A 22096-nucleotide genomic window follows, 5' to 3' on the forward strand; every position below is an offset into this window, starting at 1 on the left:
ACAGGCAAAGACCCTGCATACATGATTACGAAGTTTATTTCAACTGTTACACCCAATTCTGCCTTGTAAAAATAACAAAATGTTCCTATCAAAATTACATTGTGATGTGAGTACAGGTTTGTTGTTTTTGATACAGCTCTAGAAAAAAGTTGGCACCAAATGCACATAAAAAGTTTTAAGGCTTAATAAAAATAGACTGGTAATTTTTCAATGGAGCTTAAGAGGTTGATAACAGGATGCTAAGAGTTCATGGATCTCTGCCAGTGGATAGAACTAGAGTCCTTCCTCTCATTTGGCTGACAGTGAGGGTGGGGGTGACGCCGCAAGGGCCAGCAGCACAATGCCAGCAACCCAATTTGGAATTCACCAATTATTTTCTTGTGTATTAAAAGCAAAATGTAGTTACAAATGGCAGTTCATTTCTACCATTAGTACATTTCATTATAAGTTAAACAAATTAGTGTGTTTGGGCTTAAAAGTTAACCACCATTTATGACATTTCTTAATGGGGGAAAAATACTCTGAATTCCAAACAATTTCTTAAAAATTACCATTTTAAACATGGAGACAGGAAGTACTTGATAAAGTCACATGAAATATGTATTTCTTGGCTCCAGAGTCAGCAGGATAACTGAAAGGAGGGAAACTCTTTGGTTGACAAAGCCACTTGCAGATCCCCTCACTGTGCTGGGTGACGTGGGGTTTGGGAGGCAGCTCCTGTAGGCACTTAGTGTCTCAGCCACGGTGGCTATCACTACACACACGTGTTTCTTTTCTCAGTTTTAATGACGAAGACATTTCCAGCACCTGGCATTAGCTCTGCAGGCACCCACACCAACAGCAACCACCACACAAACCCTCTCTCCCCTCTATTAACTACTGGTCCAGCATGAGTGATGCAGACTGTAACTCTTAGGAGGCTCAATGGGAGAGACTTCTGCCTGACAGATTAAAGCAACACAACTTGCCAGGTCGTTACCTTTGCTGGTAAATATCACAGAATTGGCCAGTTAAGGCTTTTTTGCCAAACTAATCACCTAGCCTAAGGTCTCCAAGTCTCTTCTGGAAACTGAATTATGGTCCAAAGGTTCTGCAAAGCTTTATAAAGGGTGGCCTAAGCAAACTTTTCTTCCTCTTTGGCGTACCTGAGCAACTGACTTTTTTCTAGAGAGGTGTCAGAAACAGACCAGAGTCAATGGTCACTTATGTAAAGCTGGTATTTAAGAATAGCTCTTTAGATATTATCAAAGAACTCAAAGTTCTCAAACATCTCTTCTTCCCAATGTCAACAGGAATAAAGACACATGAAAGATTTAAATAACCCAATTATGTATCTGGATAGAGTTTTAGTCTTACAGAAGTCAGTGGGCCTTGCAGATAAATGAACTGTCCACATTAGTGTTGAAGAGCTAAGGCTGAAATTTAAGGATGAGAGAAAAAAAAAAACCAAAACCCAAAACAATTCATAAGCAAAACCAGTCTGTGAAGAGACTGAGTCCAGTCCATTGTGAGTGAAAGGCAGATAGATCACCCCAGAGGATCAAGATACAAAATCTCTCCATAAAGCATAAGACTGAGAAAACTTTTTGGTTTTTGTTGACAGCTGCCGAGGGAAAGCACTCAAAATGTTTCAAGAAAAGACTGCAGAATACTCTGTGCCTGGGTGCAAAGGAGGTCTCGGGTTAGCAGCAATAGTCCCAAGAATGGAGACTAGTGTTTCGGCTTACGCCCAATGCGCAGGTGGTTTTTGGCTTTCTTTCTGAGGCTTTAAACTCTGCTACTGTGTGGAGTGATTCCTAGATACCCAATTGGCTGGCAGGTCACCGATGCAATCAGGACTTGGAAGATCTCACTTCATCAGGGCCCCTGTAGCCTTGCACTAGCTCCCCACCCAGCCCATCTGAAAGTTCCTCCAAAATTACGTAGGACTGTTCACCACGGCGTCACAGCCCCCCACTAAGATATGTCTCTCGGCAGTCTGGAAGGTGAGGTCCTCTGTGGCTCTCGTGGTGGCAGGGGGCCTGAGCAGTGGCTTCAGATACACGACAGACCCTCTCCCCACCCCCGTTCCTTTGGGCTAAAGGAAACTATAATATTTGAAATCCTATCTCTCGAGTTTCTTATCTGGCTACAGGGGAAGCAATAGCTTCTCTAGTAGAAGGAGATGCTGGATTTGCCTCCAGGTGGATTCAGGACTTTGTTGTGAGATCGAGGACGTGGGCCCAGCCTGGGCTCATGGTTGTCAGCCGTGGGTGTGGGCTGGGGCTCCTGGGCAGAGTCTGCTTCTCTTGGGCCACCTTTCTCACCTGGCTCTTCTCTGGGCAAGGTGCTCATGGCAGCTGTGGGACAAAGCAACAAACCATCCATTAGAGCAGTGATTCCCAAAGTGGGCGCTACCGCCCCCTGGTGGGGGCTGCAGCGATCCAGGGGGGGGGGGGGCGGTGATGGCCACAGGTGCATTTGTTTTAACTTTTTTTTGTATTACCTTTCTATTCTGAGTTCAATAAATAGTTTCATAATTTCAAACTTCAATGTTTCTAATTTACACCTTTCTTTACTATACTTTACGAAAAAGGTAGAAACATTAATGCATATATCTTTCTGTTTGCTATTAAAATTTAAAAAACATTAATTTCCAGGGGGCGCTGAGTAATTATTTTTTCTGGAAAGGGGGCGGTAGGCCAAATAAGTTTGGGAACCACTGCATTAGAGGCTCCCCAACACCTGGATTGGCGAGCTGTGCACATGAACAGTCTGTGACATAGACCAGCTAGCAAGAAATGCATACTGTAATGGGAAGAGAGAAAAACAGAGCAAGGCTTCTGTCTGTGCCAGGAAGACTCACTGATTATTAGCAGAGGCCATTCTTGAACTGGGCATAAAGTGGGATCAGTACTATAAATAATCCTCGATACGTTCCTAAATAAGCTCAATACTTCTTTATATTGCTTGTTGGACTCCATTTCCCTTTTTCTCCACCACAAATATAAAAAGCACACTATCTCAAAGCAAGCATGAACAGAGAGGAAGCCAGTCTTTTTTTTTTTTTTTTTTAAGGGTCGCGACCCACAGGTTGAGGACCGCTGTTCTTTTTTTTAATTTTTTTTATTTAATATATTTTATTGATTTTTTACAGAGAAGAAGGGAGAGGGATAGAGAGTTAGAAACATCGATGAGAGAGATCGATCAGCCGCCTCCTGCACACCCCCCAGTGGGGATGTGCCCGCAACCAAGGTACATGCCCTTGACCGGAATCAAACCTGGGACCCTTCAGTCCGCAGGCCAAGGCTCTATCCACTGAGCCAAACCGGTTCGGCGAGGAAGCCAGTCTTAACTGGAAGGTCTAGCAAGATGAGGCAAGGTTTTCTGACACTATTACTCTGGATGTTTCGAGTGAATGAATGAATTCCCACATATCTTGGTCGTCAACTGAGGGAAATGGTGACCCACAGGCAGCAATCAGTGCTGTCAGCTTTGAGAACAACAGTGGGACTCCAAGTCTGACATCTAGCCTCGCCATGGGGGCAGCTCACTCCCTGGGTGATGGATTGCGGAAGCACCAGCTCTCCCCACCACACGCAAGCCTCCCATTCTTCCTGCTCATCATTCCTGTCCCTGCTCTTCTTATGCCCTTCTTTTCTGCATTAGTTCTGCTGGTGCTACCCGCAGTCACGAGGCTTTGGATCCCTCCCCTTCCCTACAAAAGACCAGCTTCTAGAATAGCACACCTTGGGTCTTAGGCCTAGGCTGATGAGTAATGACAAGATGTGAAGAAAAACCAGTGATGAGCAGTTGAAAAGCTTTCATCAGAAATAGCTGAGCCCATTTCCCTGGCCTTCTTTAAATCTTAAATCCTCAGCAATAAACACAACCTTGTTTTTCTCAGCTGGCTTGCAAGGGACACAGGAATATTACCTCTCATTCTCTGGGTGCACCAGCAACTCTTTCAGAGTGAGAGCACTCAGGGGAAGGGACAGGACACAAACTCACCTTTAAGGTCCAATTTTTGGTCTTCTCCTTCACACAAGAGCACATGGTCCTGCAACAAGGCAAACCCCAGGTCAATATGTGATTCAGAAACATTTTACGATCATTCAGATGGACGATGAAAATCAAGACATGGATGGATGATTTGGGTTCATTTTCAACTTCTAAAAATGTTTTTATTATGGACAATTTAAAGCATAAACAAAGGAGCACTGTGAATCCCCTCATAACCCACCATAGAGCTGTAATGACATCAACTCATTGCCATCCTGGTCCCAGCCACAGTCTCCCAATTACAATCTCTCCACCCACTTGTGGAATTATTTTAAAGCAAATTCTAGAAATTTCATTTACCCATAAATATTTCAAGATGTGGCTCTTTAAAATGTCCTAAAAAACCAACCAAACACCCATAACACTCACACAATTGCAAAAATAACTGATTCCTTAAATATCTAATACCCAATCAAATTTTAGAAGATTAGGATGTTTTCAAGGCTCATCCATGTTGTAGCATGTATCAGAAATGTCATTCCTTTTTATGGCTGAATATCCCATTATGTATGTATAACACATTCTATTTATCCATTCACCTGTTGGTTGACACTTGGATTGTTTAATAGCATCACTATAAGTACTGCTATTAAAATAGGTGTACAAATATTTGAATTCCTGTTTTCAAATTCTGGGAATATATACCTAAGAGTGGAATAGCTGGATCACATGGTAAATTCTATGTTTAACTTTTTCAGAAACCCCAACTGTTTTCCACATTGGCTGAACCATTTTACATTCTCAATAGCATTGTTGGTTTCAATTTTTCCATATTCTTGCCAACAAACAACATTTGTTATTTTCTGTTTTCGTTTTGTTTTTATAATAGTCATCCTAGTGGGTGTGAAGTGCTACCTCCTTGTGATTTTCATGTGCCTTTCCCTAAGGACTGAGAATGCTGATTGAAGAAATGTCTATTCCAGTCCTTCGTCCATTTTGAATTGGGTTGTCTTTTGTTGTTTGGTTGCAGGAATCCTTTATATAATCTGGATAGCAAACCTTCATCAGATATGTGATTTCATATATTCTATGGGTTGTGTTTTCATTCTCATGATAGTGGTTTTTTAAAAATTATTTTTTAATTACAGTTGACATACATTATATTAATTTCAGGTGTATGAAAGAGTGATTAGACATTTATATACCTTACAAAATAATCACCCCTATAAGCCTATTACCCATCTGACACCATAGTTATTATAATATTGTTGACTCTTCACTATGCTGTACTTTATAGCCCCGTGACTATTTTTTTTTAAAATAGATTTTTATTGATTTCAGAGGAAGGGGGAGACAGAGAGTGAGCGAGAGAAAGAAATGTCAATGATGAGAATCATTGATGGGATGCATTCTGCATGCCCCCCACTGGGAATTAAGCGGGCAATGTGGGCATGTACCCTGACCGGGAATCTAGCAGTGACCTCCTGGCTTACAGGTTGACGCTTAACTACTGAATCACACCAGCCAGGCCTGTGACTATTTTTATAACTGGCAATTTCCCTCTCACTTTTTTCACCCAGCACCCCAACCCCCCTCCCATTTGGCAAGCACCAATTCGTACTCTGCATCTGAGTTTGTTCATTTACTTTGTTTCTTAGATTTTACATATAAGTGAATCATATGGTATTTATCTTTCTGTTTGACTTATTTCACTAAGCATAATACCTTCTAGTTCTATCCAAACTACCGTAAATGGAAGATTTCATTATTTTTTTATGGCTGAATAATATTCCATTGTATATATGTACATCTTTATTCATTTATCTATCAATGGACACTTAGGTTGCTTCCAATTCTTGGCTACTGTAATTAATGCTACATTGATGGTATCTTTAAAATTTTTCTATTGATTTTGAGAGAGAGAAGGGGGAAGGAAAGGGAGAAAGGGAAGGGAGAGGAGAGGGAAATCGATTTGTTGTTCTACTTATTGATGCATTCATTGTTGATTCTTGTATGTGCCCTAACTGGGGATGGAACCCACAACCTTGGCATAGCAGGACGACGTTCTAACCAACTGAGGTACCCGGCCAGGGCCGAAAGTTTTTAATTTTAATGAAGTCCTATTTATTTATTTGAAATTTTGTTGCCTTTATTTTTGGTGTCATATTTAAGAAGCCACTATCAAATCTAGTAAGATCAAAAAGATTTGTCCCTAAATTTTCTCCTCAGAATTTTGTAGTTTTAGCCCTTAAATGTAGGTTTTTTAAAGTACATTTTATTGATTTTTTTTACAGAGAGGAAGGGAGAGGGAGGGATAGCGAGTTAGAAACATCGATGAGAAACATCGATTCAGCTGCCTCTTGCACGCCCCCTACTGGGGATGTGCCTGCAACCCAGGTACATGCCCTTGACCGGAATCAAACCTGGGACCCTTGAGTCCGCAGGCCGACGCTCTATCCGCTGAGCCAAACCAGCTAGGGCTAAATGTAGGTTTTAGATCCATTTTTAGTTAATGTTTGTATATGGTGTAAGGTAAGTGTATATGGCAGCCGTGGACAAACTACAGCCCGTGGGCTGGATCTGGCCCGTTTGAAATGAATAAAACTAAAAAAAAAAAAAAAAAAAAAAGACCGTACCCTTTTATGTAATGATGTTTACTTTGAATTTATATTAGTTCACACAAACACTCCATCCATGCTTTTGTTCCGGCCCTCCGGTCCAGTTTAAGAACCCATTGTGGCCCTCGAGTCACAAAGTTTGCCCACCCCTGGTCTATGGTGTAAGGTAAGGGTCCACCTTCATTTTTCTTTTTTTTTTTTTTTTTTAATATATTTTATTGATTTTTTACAGAGAGGAAGGGAGAAAGATAGAGAGTTAGAAACATCGATGAGAGAGAAACATCGATCAGCTGCCTCCTGCACATCTCCTACTGGGGATGTGCCCGCAGTACATGCCCTTGACCGGAATCGAACCTGGGACCTTTCAGTCCGCAGGCCGACGCTCTATCCACTGAGCCAAACCGGTTTCGGCCACCTTCATTTTTTACATGTGCATATCCAATTTCCCCAGCAACATCTGTTGAAGTGACTGTTCTATTCCCCACTGAATGATAGTGGCACCCTGTGGACATTACCAATTAACCATAAATGTGAGAATTTATTTCTTAGTTCTCAATTTTATTCCACTGGTTTATTTGTCTATCTTTATGTCAGTGTCACACAATTTTGATTACTATAGTAAATTTGAAACTGTGAGGAGTAAACCTCCAACTTCGTTCTTCATTTTCGAGGTTGTTCGACTCTTTCAGGTCCCTTGAAATTCCATATGAATTTTAAAATGGGTCTATTTTTTAAAAAAAAGCATTATTGGAATTTTGATAGGAATTGTGTTCTTAAGTCTTTTTTAAAAAAATTAGAATATCCCTCCACTCTGCTATTAATTTCCCACATTTTCAATAACTCTGAATCCCTGTGGTATCAACTAATATGAGGTTTGATCTCATTCGGTCCTGTTTTTTTTGATAATCAAAGGTGGTCTATTATGAGTCCTATAATTTTTGGTTTGTCTCTCATTTTGTGATGTTAAGAACCACTGATGATCACTGCCTAGATCCACAATTTCATTACAACTCTGCAGAATGGTGATATTTGAATTCTGATATTCCTTCTTCACTTACAGGCTAGAGTACTTTTATAAAAGGCAAATTTGCCTTAAAAACCATTATCCTGAAGTACAATTCATGCAGAAAATGCTGTCTAAATGCTTGATTCTGTCTTGGTCGGTGTGGCTAGGTTGACTGAGCATATCCCGTGCTGAGAGGTTACTGGTTCAATTCCTGGTCAGAGCACATGCCCGGATTATGGGCTTAATCCCCAGTAGTGGGTATGCAGGAGGCAGCCGATTAAATGTTTTTTCTCTCTCTCCCTTCACCTCTCTCTAAAGTCAGTAAAAACATATTTAAAACAAACAAACAAATGTTTGACTCTGTCTTTTAACGGTTTTCATGATATTGAGTTGATCCTCTGGCATTCTCCAAAGGTGATAAATAAGATTTTAAAAAGTAGCCCTATCCAGTTTGACTCAGTGGATAGAGTGTTAGCCCTCGGACTGAAGGATCCTGGGTTTGAGTCTGGTCAAGGGCATGTACCTCGGTTGCAAGTTTGATCTCCAGCCCTGGTCGGGGTACGTGCAGGAGGCAACCAATTGATGTGTCTCTCTCCCATCAATGTTTCTCTCTTTCTCTCTCCCACTCTCTCTAAAAATCAATGGAGAAGTATCCTCGGGTAAGGACTGACCGGAAGAAAAAAAAATTTTTTAAAAGTGTAAGTAGGGAACCCATGAATTCTAAATACTTGGTGAATTTTAGTCCAATGCAGTTGTACTTATCAACGGCCATTAAAAATTGTGAAATTTTTGTGAAACATAAGCTCCTCTTTTTCTGTAACTATTCTTGCCACCCCTCAGTGTTGTGCAGAGAAGAGCAGCCGCCTATTTGCAGTGGGCAGTCGCTGCTATCAACACACTAAGACCAGCTTCTCCCAGGGCTCCGTCATCTCGAGGATGAAATCTGTTTCTCCAATGACTCAGGGGAGTTTCAAAACTCTATTACTAATGACTGCACCCAGGAAAACCAACGTCACCCTTCCTGTCTATTCCTAATAACATGTCCAAGCTGCCTCAGGGCCTTTGAGAAAAAGAGCCTGGCTCAATGTTTGCTGTTCTTTCGTCTATGCCTGCTATCTGAATGTAGTCCATACCTTGGGTTTGTTGGGATGTGCCAAGGGTAAAGTAGCCGTCACTGGGGACCCAAAAATGTCACTGGCCTTCCCACCAGGTGGGTTCAGACGCTGTCGAGTGTGCACAGGCATGGATTCTTCAAAGATGCCACTTCCTTTTCCCCCTGCAGAGACAACACAGAGCAGTGAGCAATCCAGAACACCTCCCTGCTCCTGCCTTTCACATTCATCACTTCAGAGAGCTCCTCTCATAGCAACACCCTAGTCCCGTCCTGAGTTCAGGCCAACAAGGCGGGATAGTGAGTTCCTAAAGACCTAACCCCTTTCCCAGGTGCCTGCCAGGGCCTTCATTTCGGAACTGAGCTGAACTGGGAGGCAAGATGGTGAGAGGGCATAAAGCAGCATCCCCTCCCGCCCCCAATTTCTTTACCCCTGAACTTTTCATGCTTTTTTGTTAAAGAATCTTCTTCATTAAACCCATGAAATGTTCTTTAGTAAATTAAAAGCAAACAGTTTCTAAGTTTTTAGGTCAGACAGAAAGGAATGAATTTAATAACATGTCCTGTTACAGGCAAAGCTGTAATCTGGAAAATAACATTTAGTAGTAATTTTCTGACCTCATTCTGGCTAGAATTTCCAGTGACAAGTAGATATGTCAGCAAAACACAGACATTTAACATCTTTGCTGCCAACTCTAAGTCATCTGATAAGACATAATGAAGACATGCATCTAAGATGTAACTTCGTATAAGCTGATGACTAAGGCCTGGCCATGAAAAGTAAATGTTTAAATGCCCCACATTAAGTAGAAAGATGGCTACTATACAATACTAATATATCATTTATTCACTGGGCAAACACCACACACACACTTCCTTTCCAGAGTGCTATGCTAAACGCTGGGACCATTATCATCATGGCCCTGGTGCACCAACAATTTACCTTATAGGAGGAAAGAAGATGCATTCCATTAAATAGCTATACGACTGTACAGAAGTTACTTGGCCTTTTTGTGCCCCAAATTCCTCATCTGTAGAATGGGGATAATAAAAGGATCTTCTTCACAGCACTGAGAGGATTCAATGACTTACTGTAGCTCATGTCAGATGCTTCGAACAATGCCTGGGACATAAATACTCAATAAATGTTGGCTGTATTTTCTCTGTATTGGACATACTGTTCAGTGAAAAATGGTGTAAAACAATCTACCTAGCACACAACGTCTTAATGTAAAAAAAGGGGGGAGTATTCTTTTTTGCTTATATCTGAATAAGGAAAAGTGATTATAGTCGTTTCTTGGCTATAATAACCCACACTGCTTCAATAGAAGGCCACGAATGCTAAGAACAGTATGAATGACGAGTCCCGAGTGAGCTCAGAGAGCAGGAGGCTCCTCTGGGGTTTGTTCTCTCCATAGCCTGCCGACCCCTGCTGTTGGAGTGGATTCTAAAGCAGAGTGGATGCCCAACTGGTGTGGCTCAGAGGGTGAGAGTCAACCTATGAACCAGGAGGTCACCAGTTTGATTCCGGTCAGGGCACATGCCCGTGTTGTGGGCTCAACCCCAGCAGGGGGAATGCAGAAGCAGCTGATCAGTGATTCTCTCTCATCATTGATGTTTCTATCTCTCTTCTTCCTCTCTGAAATAAAAAATAAATAAGTAAATAAAATAAATAAATAATAAATAAAGCAGAGTGGCCTTCCAGGATGCCAGTCCTCTAGGGCAGCCCAAAAGGTTGGTGACCGCTCTCTAGGGGACACGTAGAATCATAGTGCATAGAAAGGAGCGACTGGACTGCAGTTCCCTGCCTGTGCTGGTTGGGAGGACACAGAACATGAGGGACTGCTCTGCAGGAAAATGTGCACACGCACGTTCATATAACATCAGGGTGATTATAAACCTGAACCTTGCCTATGGACCTCCCAAGGAGCCACACACACCAAGCTGGGAACTCTGGGGATGGGAAACCAGCCCTGCACGGTGTTAAGGACAGCTGAGCTCTGGCCAGACTGCTGGATGGAGACCCTGTTCAGTCACTTACTCATGAGCCGGGACAAGTGACCTCAACCTTCTTTTGTCCCCATTTTCTCAACTCTAACAAGGTATAAATAATAATACCTTCCTGGGGCGGTCGGTGAAATACATGAGGTAACATACATGAAGTGGGTAAGCCCTCAGTAATGCTGCCAGGCTGTTATTAACAGTGTGTTGTTAGCAAAAACATCTAGGCCACAAAGTGAAGAAAAAGTAATGCTTGAGGTCATCCCCTTATTGCATTGTTTCTGGTTATGCTGAAGTAAATTATCCTATCCTACATAATAAAAGGCTAATATGCAAATTGTCCCCTTGACTGGGAGTTTGACCAGGGGGTGGGGCCAGCTGGCCAACCGCCTGCAGCCCCCTTCCCCGACCGGCCCCACCCATACACAAATTCGTGCACCAGGCCTCTAGTTTTTAAAATGAATATTCAGCTTTTTAAAAAAGTTAGATAAAAGTAACTCAATATGAAGGTTTTGGCTAGAGCCACGCTCATTTAAAAACATTTTCTAAATTGTTAAACATGACAGAAAAGTTCCTAAGATACAACTACCACAAATAAAGACAAAGCAAACACCCACATACCCACCAACAGATTGTATAGATGCTACCAGCTCACAGAAACCTGAGTATTCCTTTCACATCACTCCATGCCTCAATTTTCTAGAAACTACAAACTTATTTAAGTTTTACTGTGTATATGTCCAACCCTATAGTTCTGTTTTTGAACTTCAGTTAGTCATGTCTATTACTCAATATTTTACCTGAAAGATGAATTCAGCTTTCTAGACAGAAAAGGTGCTTAATCCATCCATAACTGAAGAAAAATAAATTCAAGATATATGATGGGCCACCCATTAAAGACTAGTTGGAAGTATCTATCAGTATTTTAAATCACTCAACAATTCTATTTTGAGTAATTTATCCCAGTAGATATACTCAGGAGGTAAGGTTGGAGCTCTGGAGTCAGAAAAACCCATATGCAAAAGCTAGTTCTGCTACCAATGAGTTGTGAGGCTTAACACACCTGTGAACCGCCCTGAGCCTCAGTTTTCTCCATGTCAAGGGGGTAATACCACCTACCTCCTAGGTTTGTAGAGAGAATTAAATAAATACATGCAAAGCATTTAGCATACTCCCTGGCAGATAGTAAATCCGCACATATCAATCACTGTTAGACCACCAGGAAAAACAATTTGTAAAAGATCTAAACAAGGCCAGTAGCAAAGCACATGAATGAGGAGTGAATGAAACACTGGGTATGACAATCCTTGGTAAATTTTCAGTGACTCACGTACTAAGTCACACACTCTGCCCTTCACACTTTTCTCAATCAGGCCCTCTCACTGACGGGCTGTGCTGGCTAAGTCTGCAAGACTCAATAAGAAACAAAGGCAGGAGTTTAGGTCTGGGGTTGTGAATACAACTAGCAGTTTTCCATTTCCAGCTTCCCTTGAGAATTCATCACATTTAATTTTTTTTAAAAACTGATTTCAGTCCAGCCAGTCTGGCTCAACGGTTGAGTGTCGACCCATGAACCAGGAGGTCACGGTTCGATTCCCGGTCAGGGCACATGTCTGGGTTGTGGGCTTGATCCCCAGTGTGGGGTGTGTGCAGGAGGCAGCCAATCAATGATTCTCTCTCATCACTGATGTTTCTCTCTCTCCCTTCCTCTCTGATATCAATAAAAAAAAATATTAAAAAAAACCAAAAACCCATTTCAGGGAGAGGGAGAGGGATAGAAACATCGAGAGAAATATATCGATCAGCTACCCCCCTGCAAGCCCCCTACTGGGGATCAAGCCCCCCAACCTGGGCATGTGCCCTGACTGGGAATTGAACTGGTGACCTTTTGATGCATGGGATGACGCTCAACCAACTGAGCCACACTGGCTGTGCTCATCACAGATAATTTTAAAGAGCACTTGGCAGGACAGAAAACAAACCTCAAACAATAGGACCACAAGAAGGAGGAACTCAGCAAAAGGAATCATGCTGGCTGTTCATACACCTTGTAATCATGAACGATGGCTTTCTCACTCTCAAGTCAAGAGGGGCCCAGGGTGGCCACTGGGCACGAGAGCTGGGGGATCATACCAGAAAAGTTCGTAAGACACAACCATCACAAAGACAAAGCAAACACATAACCACCACTGGATCGTATAGATGCTACCAGCTCTCAGATTCCGAGTAGCACTGTCCCCAAGTTGCAACACTTTCCAGGGAACCTGACACCCCAGGGACAGCTCGATATGCACTCTGCTGAGTCAAAGCCAAGGGAGCTGGCTTGTCCACCTTCAGGTGCCTGAGATTTGATTCACTCGGCCACATGACCCATTGTTACGCCCATTGTTATGCTGTTACTGGTACAAAGGATGTGCAGGGCTGACCCCTCCTGGCCCTACACCCATAAACTGGAGACAGTGAGAACGCTACTCAGTAAAACTACCCGCTTCTCTACTATAACTATATCTACACTCCCTGTCCCCCAGCAAATCAAACAAAACACTAGCTTTTGAATCTACTGCTTTTGTTTCTTTGGGTTTGGTCAAGAAGTATATGCACCGGTCGAATACACACACATCTAGAACTGAGGTGGAGTGGCAAGCAGCTCTAGCTCTGGTTCTGCTTGATTTTATTATTTGTCTGAAATACTGATTCCTATGTCTAGCCTCACAAATCTTTAAAGATGGAATGAACCTTCCTTTTCCTCATAGATACAGACAGGGGAGAGCTCCTTAGGTAACTAGCACTGTATGATCAATCAACTGGACAATCTACTAGCCAAGGAAAACATTGTTCTAAGATGCTCTCCCACTGTACCCACCAGAATGTGGGTAAGAACTAAGAGACGTGTGCTAGACCAAGTCATCCTTTTTTAGAGTTTTAATCCCACCAACAAGCTGACTAAAAAATACCCTTCCTGCCCTGGAGGCTCACTTGGTTGTTCTGTGCACCAAAAGGTTGCAGGTTCGACCCCAGCCGGGGTGCGAATGGGAGGCAATTGATCAGTGTTTCTCTCTCACATCAATATTTCTCTCTCCCAATCTAAAAATCAATAAAAACATATCTTTGGGTGAGGATTAAAAAACAAACAGCCCTAGCCAGTTTTGCTCAGTGGTTAGAGTGTCAGCCCACAGACCAGAGGGTCTCAGGTTCAATTCCCAGTCAAGGGCACGTACCTTGGTTGCAGGATTGATCCCCAGCCCCATTCAGGGCGCATACAGGAAGCAACCAGTCAATGTGTCTCTCACATCAATGTTTCTTTTTCTCTCCCTCTCTCCTTCTCCCTCCCTTCCACTCTCTCTCTAAAAATCAATGGAAAAAAATACCCTCGGTTGAGGATTAAAAAGACAAACAAACAAAAAACACCTAAGAAAATGGTTTAAAAAAATTTTTTTGTTGATTTTTTAAAAAAAGAGAGTGAGAGAAAAACATTGATCGGTTGCTTCCTACACACCCCCTACTGGGGATTGAGTCCGCAACCCAGGCATGTGCCCTGACAGGGAATCGAACTGGCGACCTCTAGGACCATGAGGCAACCCTCAACCAACTGAGCTACACTGGCCAGGGCAAGAAAAACGTTTAAATGTGTAACCTGTGCACAACTTCAGGAATCTCAAGGAGTCCATGGTACAACTGGGAGAGTCTCCCTGGCCGGAGCCAGTATTCCACCATCAGCCTTTGCATTCTCAGTGCCTACACCCAGCCAATGTCTGTTGCTACAGAGGGAGAATTCAAGAATGACTGAGCAACCCTTTCTCACATTCTAGAACTCTGATGGCAATGGGTAACCTATACCAGAAGACATGTGAAAGGATTAAAGAAAAAGAAAATTTTATCAAAAGAGCAGCTTCATAAGGACAAGTAGAGGCCAAAGGACCAATGAGTCACAAAAGCCTATACCTGGGGGGTTGGTCCTCTTAGGCATGTTCTGAGGTTCTTCAGTTGGTCCAAAAATATTCGATGCCATCCTGTTGGGTCGACTTGAAGGAACAACTTCTTCTGGACTTCCGAAAAGATCACTTGATGCTCCTCCGGGGGGATGCATGCCCCTGCAAGCACAGAGCAAGCATGAGAGATGAGGCCGACCTGGACTTCCATGTCCATAATTAACATCTATGAAAAAATTACACACCGCAACTACTCCAAACTGGCATGACTAGTTTACAGATGGCCTTATGGCAAACTTCCTCTACTGCCCTTAAGGTTTCCTTAAAAGTTTTCTCAGTATGTCTTGGTTATGCCAAAAACCCACTTGAAACGTGTATATTTTTAAAATTATTCCTGGGACCTCTTATAAGTTTCTCTAAAACAGGCAAACTGAGCCACATTCAGTAGAATTTAATACAAATTTTAATTAGCATACAGTAAATACATTCACTGGTGTTTAAGACTGTAGCTTACTATATGCCAACTATTGTTCCAAAGACCTTACACACAGCCCTCTAAGCAGGCATTGTTTTCATAGACCATGCATCTGAGATTAAGAGAAATCACAAGATAGGTCACACAAGGAGCGGCAGAGCCAGGACCAAGCCCAGGCAGTCTGGAGCTCGGACTATGCCCTAATGCCTCGTAAAGCCCTCCAAGAAAAAACGAGGGGGAAGCTCACCATTTAACCACAGATCAAGTCTGACCCACAGAGTTGGTCTTCAGAAGGGCAGCCACTGGCCACTGTGGCTAGTGAGCACTTGGATGTGGAAGTGAGGACATAAGTGTACTGTAACTGTAGACTACACACCAGATTTCGAAGACAAAAAGGCCAAATATCTCTTTAATCTTGTCGTTTATATAGATCACAGGTTGAAACAGTGTTTTGTACATATTAGGTTGAACTATGTCTATTAAAATTAATTTTTTCTGATTCACTTTTATTTTTTTTAAAAAATATATTTTATTGATTTTTTACAGAGAGGAAGGGAGAGGGATAGAGAGTTAGAAACATCGATGAGAGAGAAACATTGATCAGCCACCTCCTGCGCACCCCCCACTAGGGATGTGCCTGCAACCAAGGTACATGTCCTTGACCGGGATCGAACCTGGGACCTTTCAGTCCGCAGGCCGACGCTCTATCCACTGAGCCAAACCGGTTACGGCCTGATTCACTTTTAAAAATGTGGCTACTAGAACATTTAAAATTCCTTATGTGGCTCACACTTTTACTGGCAAGTGTCAACTTAGACCATGGGGAGTGCCACCAACATTAATCCAGGTGAGTCCTGAGAATCTACACCAAGATAGTCATCTCTGGTCCTCCAGTCCAGTATAACCAGTGAAATATTGAACATTGAAAATCAGAGAACGCACCTGCAAGCACCATTGTTCATTTCAGATCATCACATATGTACCATGTCGTCTCTATAACATCTATGGTTGCCCTAGTTGGTTTGGCTCAGTGGAGAGAGCAACGGCCTGCGGACTGAAGGGTCCCAGGCCCAGGTTTGATTCCAGCCAAAGGCACACGCCTGGGTTGTGGACTTGATCCCCAGTAAGAGTGTAGGAGGTTGCCAATCAATGATTCTCTCTCATCACTGATGTTTCTATCTCTTTCTCCCTCTCCCTTTCTCTCTGAAATCAATAAAAGTATATTAAAAAAAATAAAACACCTATGGTTGATTAGTTTTAATTAAAGACATTTTAATTTATTTCAGAGAGGGAGAGGGAGAGAGAAATGTCAATGAGAGAATCATTGATAGGCTGCCTGCCGCATGCCCCACACTAGAATTGAGTCCACAACCTGGGTGTGTGCCCTCGACTGGGAATGGAACTGTGACCTCCTGGTTCATAGGTTGACACTCAGCCACTAAGCCACGCCAGCCGGGCTGGTTGATTTTTATTATTTTTTTTTTAGTCTATTTAATTAAAGCTGGGGACAAACAAGGAAGGGCTTAGGACAGAAGAAACAACAGAAGAGAGACTAGGCAGGCTGCTTTGGCTCATTGGAAACTCGGAGAAAAGGGGCCTTGGAGACAGGTTCAGGGGGTGAGCCTGGGATGAGCTGCTGCTGCCCACTGCTCTCCTGGGGCCCTTAGAGTTTAGGAGATGCGCACCTGAGAGAAAAGAAAGGTGCAGGCGTGCTTTCGAGAGGAATAGTGTACATGAGGGTTGATTTTAATTGAACACCTACAAAGAATAGTGGCATTCCCACTGTTCAGCCAACAGCAGTATCTACCTCAAGTGTCCCTCTTGGGAGGATTTTGTTGTTGTTGTTGTTAAAAGTATTACAGATAGTAGTGCATATGTCTCCTTTCCCCCCATTGACCTCCCCCCGGCCTCCCCCACCCCCCGGCACATGCCCTCACCCCCCTAGTGTCTGTGTCCATTCGTTATGCTTATATGCATGTATGCAAGTCCTTTGGTTGATCACTTACCCCATCTTGGGAGGTTTTAAAGTGAACATTTCAGAAGAGGAAGATCAGGACCTTGAGTCACTGTTGCAATAACTGAAGAATTAAATTTTCACAAAGCTCTACCCTGATACCCCAAGTTTGTCTATTTTCACAAAGCAGCAATACAGTGAATTCATAGCATCTTTTTAGAACACCTAGAAAGATTTTTTAAAATGCATCTTAAAGGAGAAAGGGGCCTACTGAAATTGAGTTTTAAACTGGCGAGTGGTCCAGGCTCTTTCGCTAGTCGTAAGCAACAACAGCATTTAGAAATAGATGAAATCACAGAGCTCAACATCACATGAATACTCGGATTCGAGGTGAGTTCTCACTGGAAAGCTTATATAAACGTGGTCACAGATTTAGTTCACAAAAATAGGATATTTAAATGTTTCCTCAAAAGAGCTAGAATGGGAGCTAATCATTCACTGCAATTTAAAGTGAACAGCTCTGAGATCCCATGGCTGTAAAGCAGGACTGCAGAAAGCACTCGTCTGCTCTACAGGGCAGGGATGCTGCCCCGGCCTGGGGAGACCAGCAGGCCAGCTCTCCACCACAGAAGCCAAGAGTGCAACTGGCAGGCCTTCCATGTGGTGCCTAGTCCCTGTCTGCTTGAGAGGATGGCAAAGGTGGGTGCCTGGTCAGCAGTTAGCGTTTCCTTAAGGATTTAATGAAGGAAAAAAATTACTTCAGTTTCAGGGGAATCTTTTTTTAAACTAACCAATAACTAGACTTAAAAGACTTAATAGGACTGATGATGCACTTTATTGGTGGACACGGCGAGGCCATCTGACGCCTGTATGTATTTATAAGTCACAGAGCCCAGATCACAATGATATTCATATTTTTCTTGGCTAGCTACAGCAGGTACAACCTGCTTGGGTCTTCACAGCCATCTCTTTGAAAAAGGGAATGGAGATCTGTAATCTTCAGAACGGATTTGAATTTAACACCGTCTCATGCTGGCATCAGTTAAAATTCTCATTTTACTAACTTATTTGAAACACGGCTAGTCTTTCAAACCCTAAAGGTCCCAGAAAATTGTCAGACCAGATTCTGGATAGACTCATCTTGATTCAAAGCTCTCAGGACGCTTTCTTGACTCTCACATTCTACATTCTTGGGTCTCCCAAGTCTCTGCAGCCTCTCACCTTGCTTCATTCAGTTCAACTCATGTCCCCTGAGCACCTATCGCTGGCAAGCCTGTGCCAGACACTGCGGACAGAAAGACGAATGAGGGCAAGTCCTTGGCCTAGGGAAACTTCAGGTGTGCTGGGAAAATAGAGCTGTGATAGGTGGTTCCAGTGTTCTGTGAGCGATGCCATAGAAGCCCTGAATGCTAGCGGAACTCCAAAGGCATCCGTGGAGAGGCCCAAACTGAGTCTGTGACTTGTGAGGAAAGAGCCTTTGGGGCACAGGAGACAAACCACAGCTCTATTTGAAATGTTAAATGGGGGTGGTGGAAATATAGTGTTTATTCTATTACTCTCTGTACCTTTGTGAATTTTATTTTACTTTGAAAACAAGTGAAGAAAAGGCTAGCAGTGCCAATAATACTACCGCAGAGATTCCTGTGCATAACAGCCAAGCTCCCTGAGAAGAGGCAGCTTTTTTTTTTTTTTTTTTATCTCCATCACAAAGACACAGTTCACAGCCATACAGGGGCAGTCACACACGGCCCAGGCTGCCCCAACAGGGTCTCAAAGAAATGGGGCCAAGAGTTAAATAGACATTTCAATAAGAAAAGAACCCACAAGGGCTCAATGTGGCTCAACCAGTTGCACTGTTATCACTATGACACTAGTTTTGGGGAGGGGGTGGGAATACTACTGCCCAAAGACATTTTGGGGATGAAACCACATGGCAGGGCTTCCTTCCGGTTACTTCTTCATTTTGTAATATCCGTTCAATATATTTCAACAAAGATATTCAAAATACAAGAGGAACTAAGGGGCATGTGACAAGAAAAGCAAACACGCAGCTCAGGGACTATGTATAGCATGAGCAGAGACCTTCCAAGATCTTGTCCCTGTGTCAGGAAAGCTTTAGGGGATTGGTCAGGGTTGGAGAAAAGCAGTGAAACAGACTTGGATTAAATTCCTTACAAATATACACCTTATAGCTTAAAGGAAAGACCTTAGATGAATGATGGCTAAAGTAAAATGCTTTCATAGTTCAAAATCCCTTTAACACAAAATCATCCCTCATCAAGAATACAGAGATACAGGTCTGAGAGAAGAAAACCTGGCTGGGTGCTCGATCCTACACCACCACTGGGTTCCCACCTGGCAGAGCCAATTAAAGTGTGAATCCTACAACGCCCCAGTTAATCTATTCCTTTAAGAAGGAGGTCAAATGCAAAGCTTCCGACTGATCCCAAGCAGAGCTTCCAATTACATGTAATCATCCAATTACGACTCCTTTTCCTTTTTCAGTGTCCTGAAAGGAAGACTTTTCTCTTTTTTTCAGAAAGTCCTCTCCAAAAATGAGTCCCCCAAAGAAGTGTGGAGTACTACCTTAGAGCGCCAGCTCTGCAGTGAACGAAGTCAGCCTTCTCTCAGTGACTCATGGCGTTCTCTCCTTAACCAACATTTCCTGGGCATCCAGTGCCAGGCAGTGTAAACAAGAGGGAATGTACTTAATGAACACAACTGGGAAAGTGCTGGGAAGAAGCTGGTGTGGGTGGGGCAGAACAGTGGTTACCAGGCAGCAGAAACTTGATTCATCCATCCTGCGCACTCCACGGGAAACTTCTGGCCCCCTATCCATACAGAATTAGATGCAAGTGACTAGTGGTCATTGTGCCATGGATTAATGACTACTTATTTCGTTAGGTGTACTGAATACTGACCTAACTCCCCCGAGTTTACAGTCTTTTATTTAGTATCTAGTCTATACGGTATTTATCTTAACGGTGCTCACACACACATTCTCTTCTACTCTGGTGGGAAGGCTGGGCCACTGAAGAGCTCACAATAAAGAAAACTCTTGGGCACCTGAAGACCCAAAACTCCCCAGTGCAAGCTGGCTCCCCGGTGGCATGACAGGCCTCGCCAGCTCTGACAACTCTAACTTATCTGACTCACAATACACAGAGCACTTTAAACTTGAGAAGAAAGCGTGCTGCCCTGGCCACTGCGGTTCGGTTGGGCGAGGTCCAATGCAAAGGTCAGGGTCCAGGCCCAGGTTCCTGGCTTGATCCCGGGTAGAGGGGAGTACTCCGCTCTCACATGGATGTTCCTCTCTCTCTCTCTCTCCCTAATTCTCTCTCTAAAAAAATCAATTTTAAAAAAATCTCTAAAAAAGAAAGAACGCGAGCTGCGGTGTATTCCTGAACGTGGCCGCCCAGCCGAGACCGGCAATGGGAATCTCCGTTTCTAACACGTGTAGTCCTGCCTGGTTCACCAACAAAGCAGGGAGGGCAGTAGCGGGCCTACCTCCCGGAGCTGCGGGATTAGGGGAGGGCTCCACCTGGCTCCCCGGCTGCGGGATTAAGGACGGGTACGCCCGGCTACCGGGCTGCGGGGTTAGGAGTGGGCTCCAGCTGGCCCCACAGGTCTGCGCTATTTGGGTGGGACTTCAGGAGGGTGACCTTCCCGAGGCCCGCCCACCAGCCACCAGCCACCAGGCACCGGCAGGGTGCCCCGCAGCCCGGCACACACCCGCCTGGTCCGGGCGCACGGAACTGCCCCCCGAAGCAGCAGACCATCTGCCGGTATCTTTCAGTGCGCTATAGACGAAAAATGTGCAAAGGCGCACCTCCGGCCCTCAGCCCGGACGCTGGCGGACGCCGGAGCACATCCGCGTGCGCGCCCATCTCTCCGACGCGGAAGCGGAGGCCGTGGTTTTGTGAGATCACCCGCAGGCCTTCCCCCGCCGGCCGCACCGCTCCCCCGCCCTCGCCCTCGCCCACACCCGCGCCCGCGCTGCACCTGGAGCTGGCTCGGCCGCCCTCGCTCTCCGGAACGTGGAACATGTCGCCCGCTGCTCCGTGCCTGGTCGTCTGCCGCGCCGCGGTTCCCGCCCGGCAACGCGCAGCCAGAGGTTCACCCGCCCGCGCTTAAAGGACGACGCCGATGCCAGTCATGCCGCCACACCCTATCGCGGCGCGTGGCCCCGCCCCCGCTCCATGACGCGAGGGTGTGTGGAGGGCCGTGCTCGCAGCCGATTGGTGAGAGCAGGTGCCGCTGACGGCGTCGGGTGTCGGCATTGGGCCACAGGCCGGCAGAAGGCAGGCTGCCCCTGAGGTGGGCGGGGTCAGGACGTAGGTCCGTGCCCCAAGCGGCCAGGCCAGATGCCCCTCCCGCTCCTCACGGGAACCTCTTCCTGGGCGGGAGCCGGAGCGACCCGACCGACAGTGGAGGGATGGACCAGCCGGGGTGGGAGGAACAGGGTAAAGTCTAGACTTTCCTTAGGCGGCAACCGCTGCCCCAAAGCCTCTGACCCGCTGCTTACGGATTTTGCAAACCGGTCCAAGGCATCCGCTAGTTGGCAAAAGGGCGCTAATGCGAATTCTGTGTTCAGGGATTCAGCAGTTCCTGTCCTGATCAGTCCTAGGGGGTAGAAGGGCCCTCAGGAAGACATACTCAGTGCGCCAGTTCCCTATTTGTGACTCAAAAAACAAAACACAGTTGGGAGTGTTCTGTTGCTAAATTACACTGCCGACAGCTCATCTATTCTGACATATCATCAAATGAAAAGCACTTGAGCTTTTTTGTTGTTAATCTTCACCCAAGGATATTTTCCCATTGATTTTTAGAGAGTGGAAGGGAGGGGAGAGACTGAGATTTGGATGTGAGAGACATAGATTGGTTGCCTCCCACACATGCCCTGACCAGGGCAGGGGTTTGAGCCTGCAAGGCAGGTATGTGATCTTGACTGGAATTTCTATCCACTGAGCCAAACCGGATAGGGTGAGCTTTTTTTTTTTTAAAAATCCTCACCAGTGGAT

At 44.4% G+C, this 22096-nt stretch overlaps 2 protein-coding genes across 2 annotated transcripts in view; one reads left to right on the forward strand and one right to left on the reverse strand.

Annotated features, from left to right (window-relative positions):
- The window catches only part of IFT140 (intraflagellar transport 140), a 284193-nt gene that overhangs the window by 98002 nt on the left and 164095 nt on the right, over positions 1-22096 (forward strand). The gene's annotated exons all lie outside the window — the stretch shown is intronic.
- On the reverse strand, positions 21-21192 carry JPT2 (Jupiter microtubule associated homolog 2). The gene is made up of 5 exons (XM_070413312.1): positions 21078-21192; positions 14660-14808; positions 8739-8881; positions 3991-4039; positions 21-2339 (listed from the first exon to the last, which is right to left on the reverse strand). The coding sequence occupies exons 1-5, from the start codon at positions 21119-21121 to the stop codon at positions 2152-2154; spliced, it is 573 nt and encodes a 190-aa protein (XP_070269413.1). The 5' UTR covers positions 21122-21192; the 3' UTR covers positions 21-2151.

This window comes from Myotis yumanensis, unplaced genomic scaffold, assembly GCF_028538775.1.
Source record: "Myotis yumanensis isolate MYYU_CA2020_CCGP unplaced genomic scaffold, mMyoYum1.0.hap1 SCAF_4, whole genome shotgun sequence".
Classification (NCBI taxonomy): Eukaryota; Metazoa; Chordata; class Mammalia; order Chiroptera; family Vespertilionidae; genus Myotis; species Myotis yumanensis.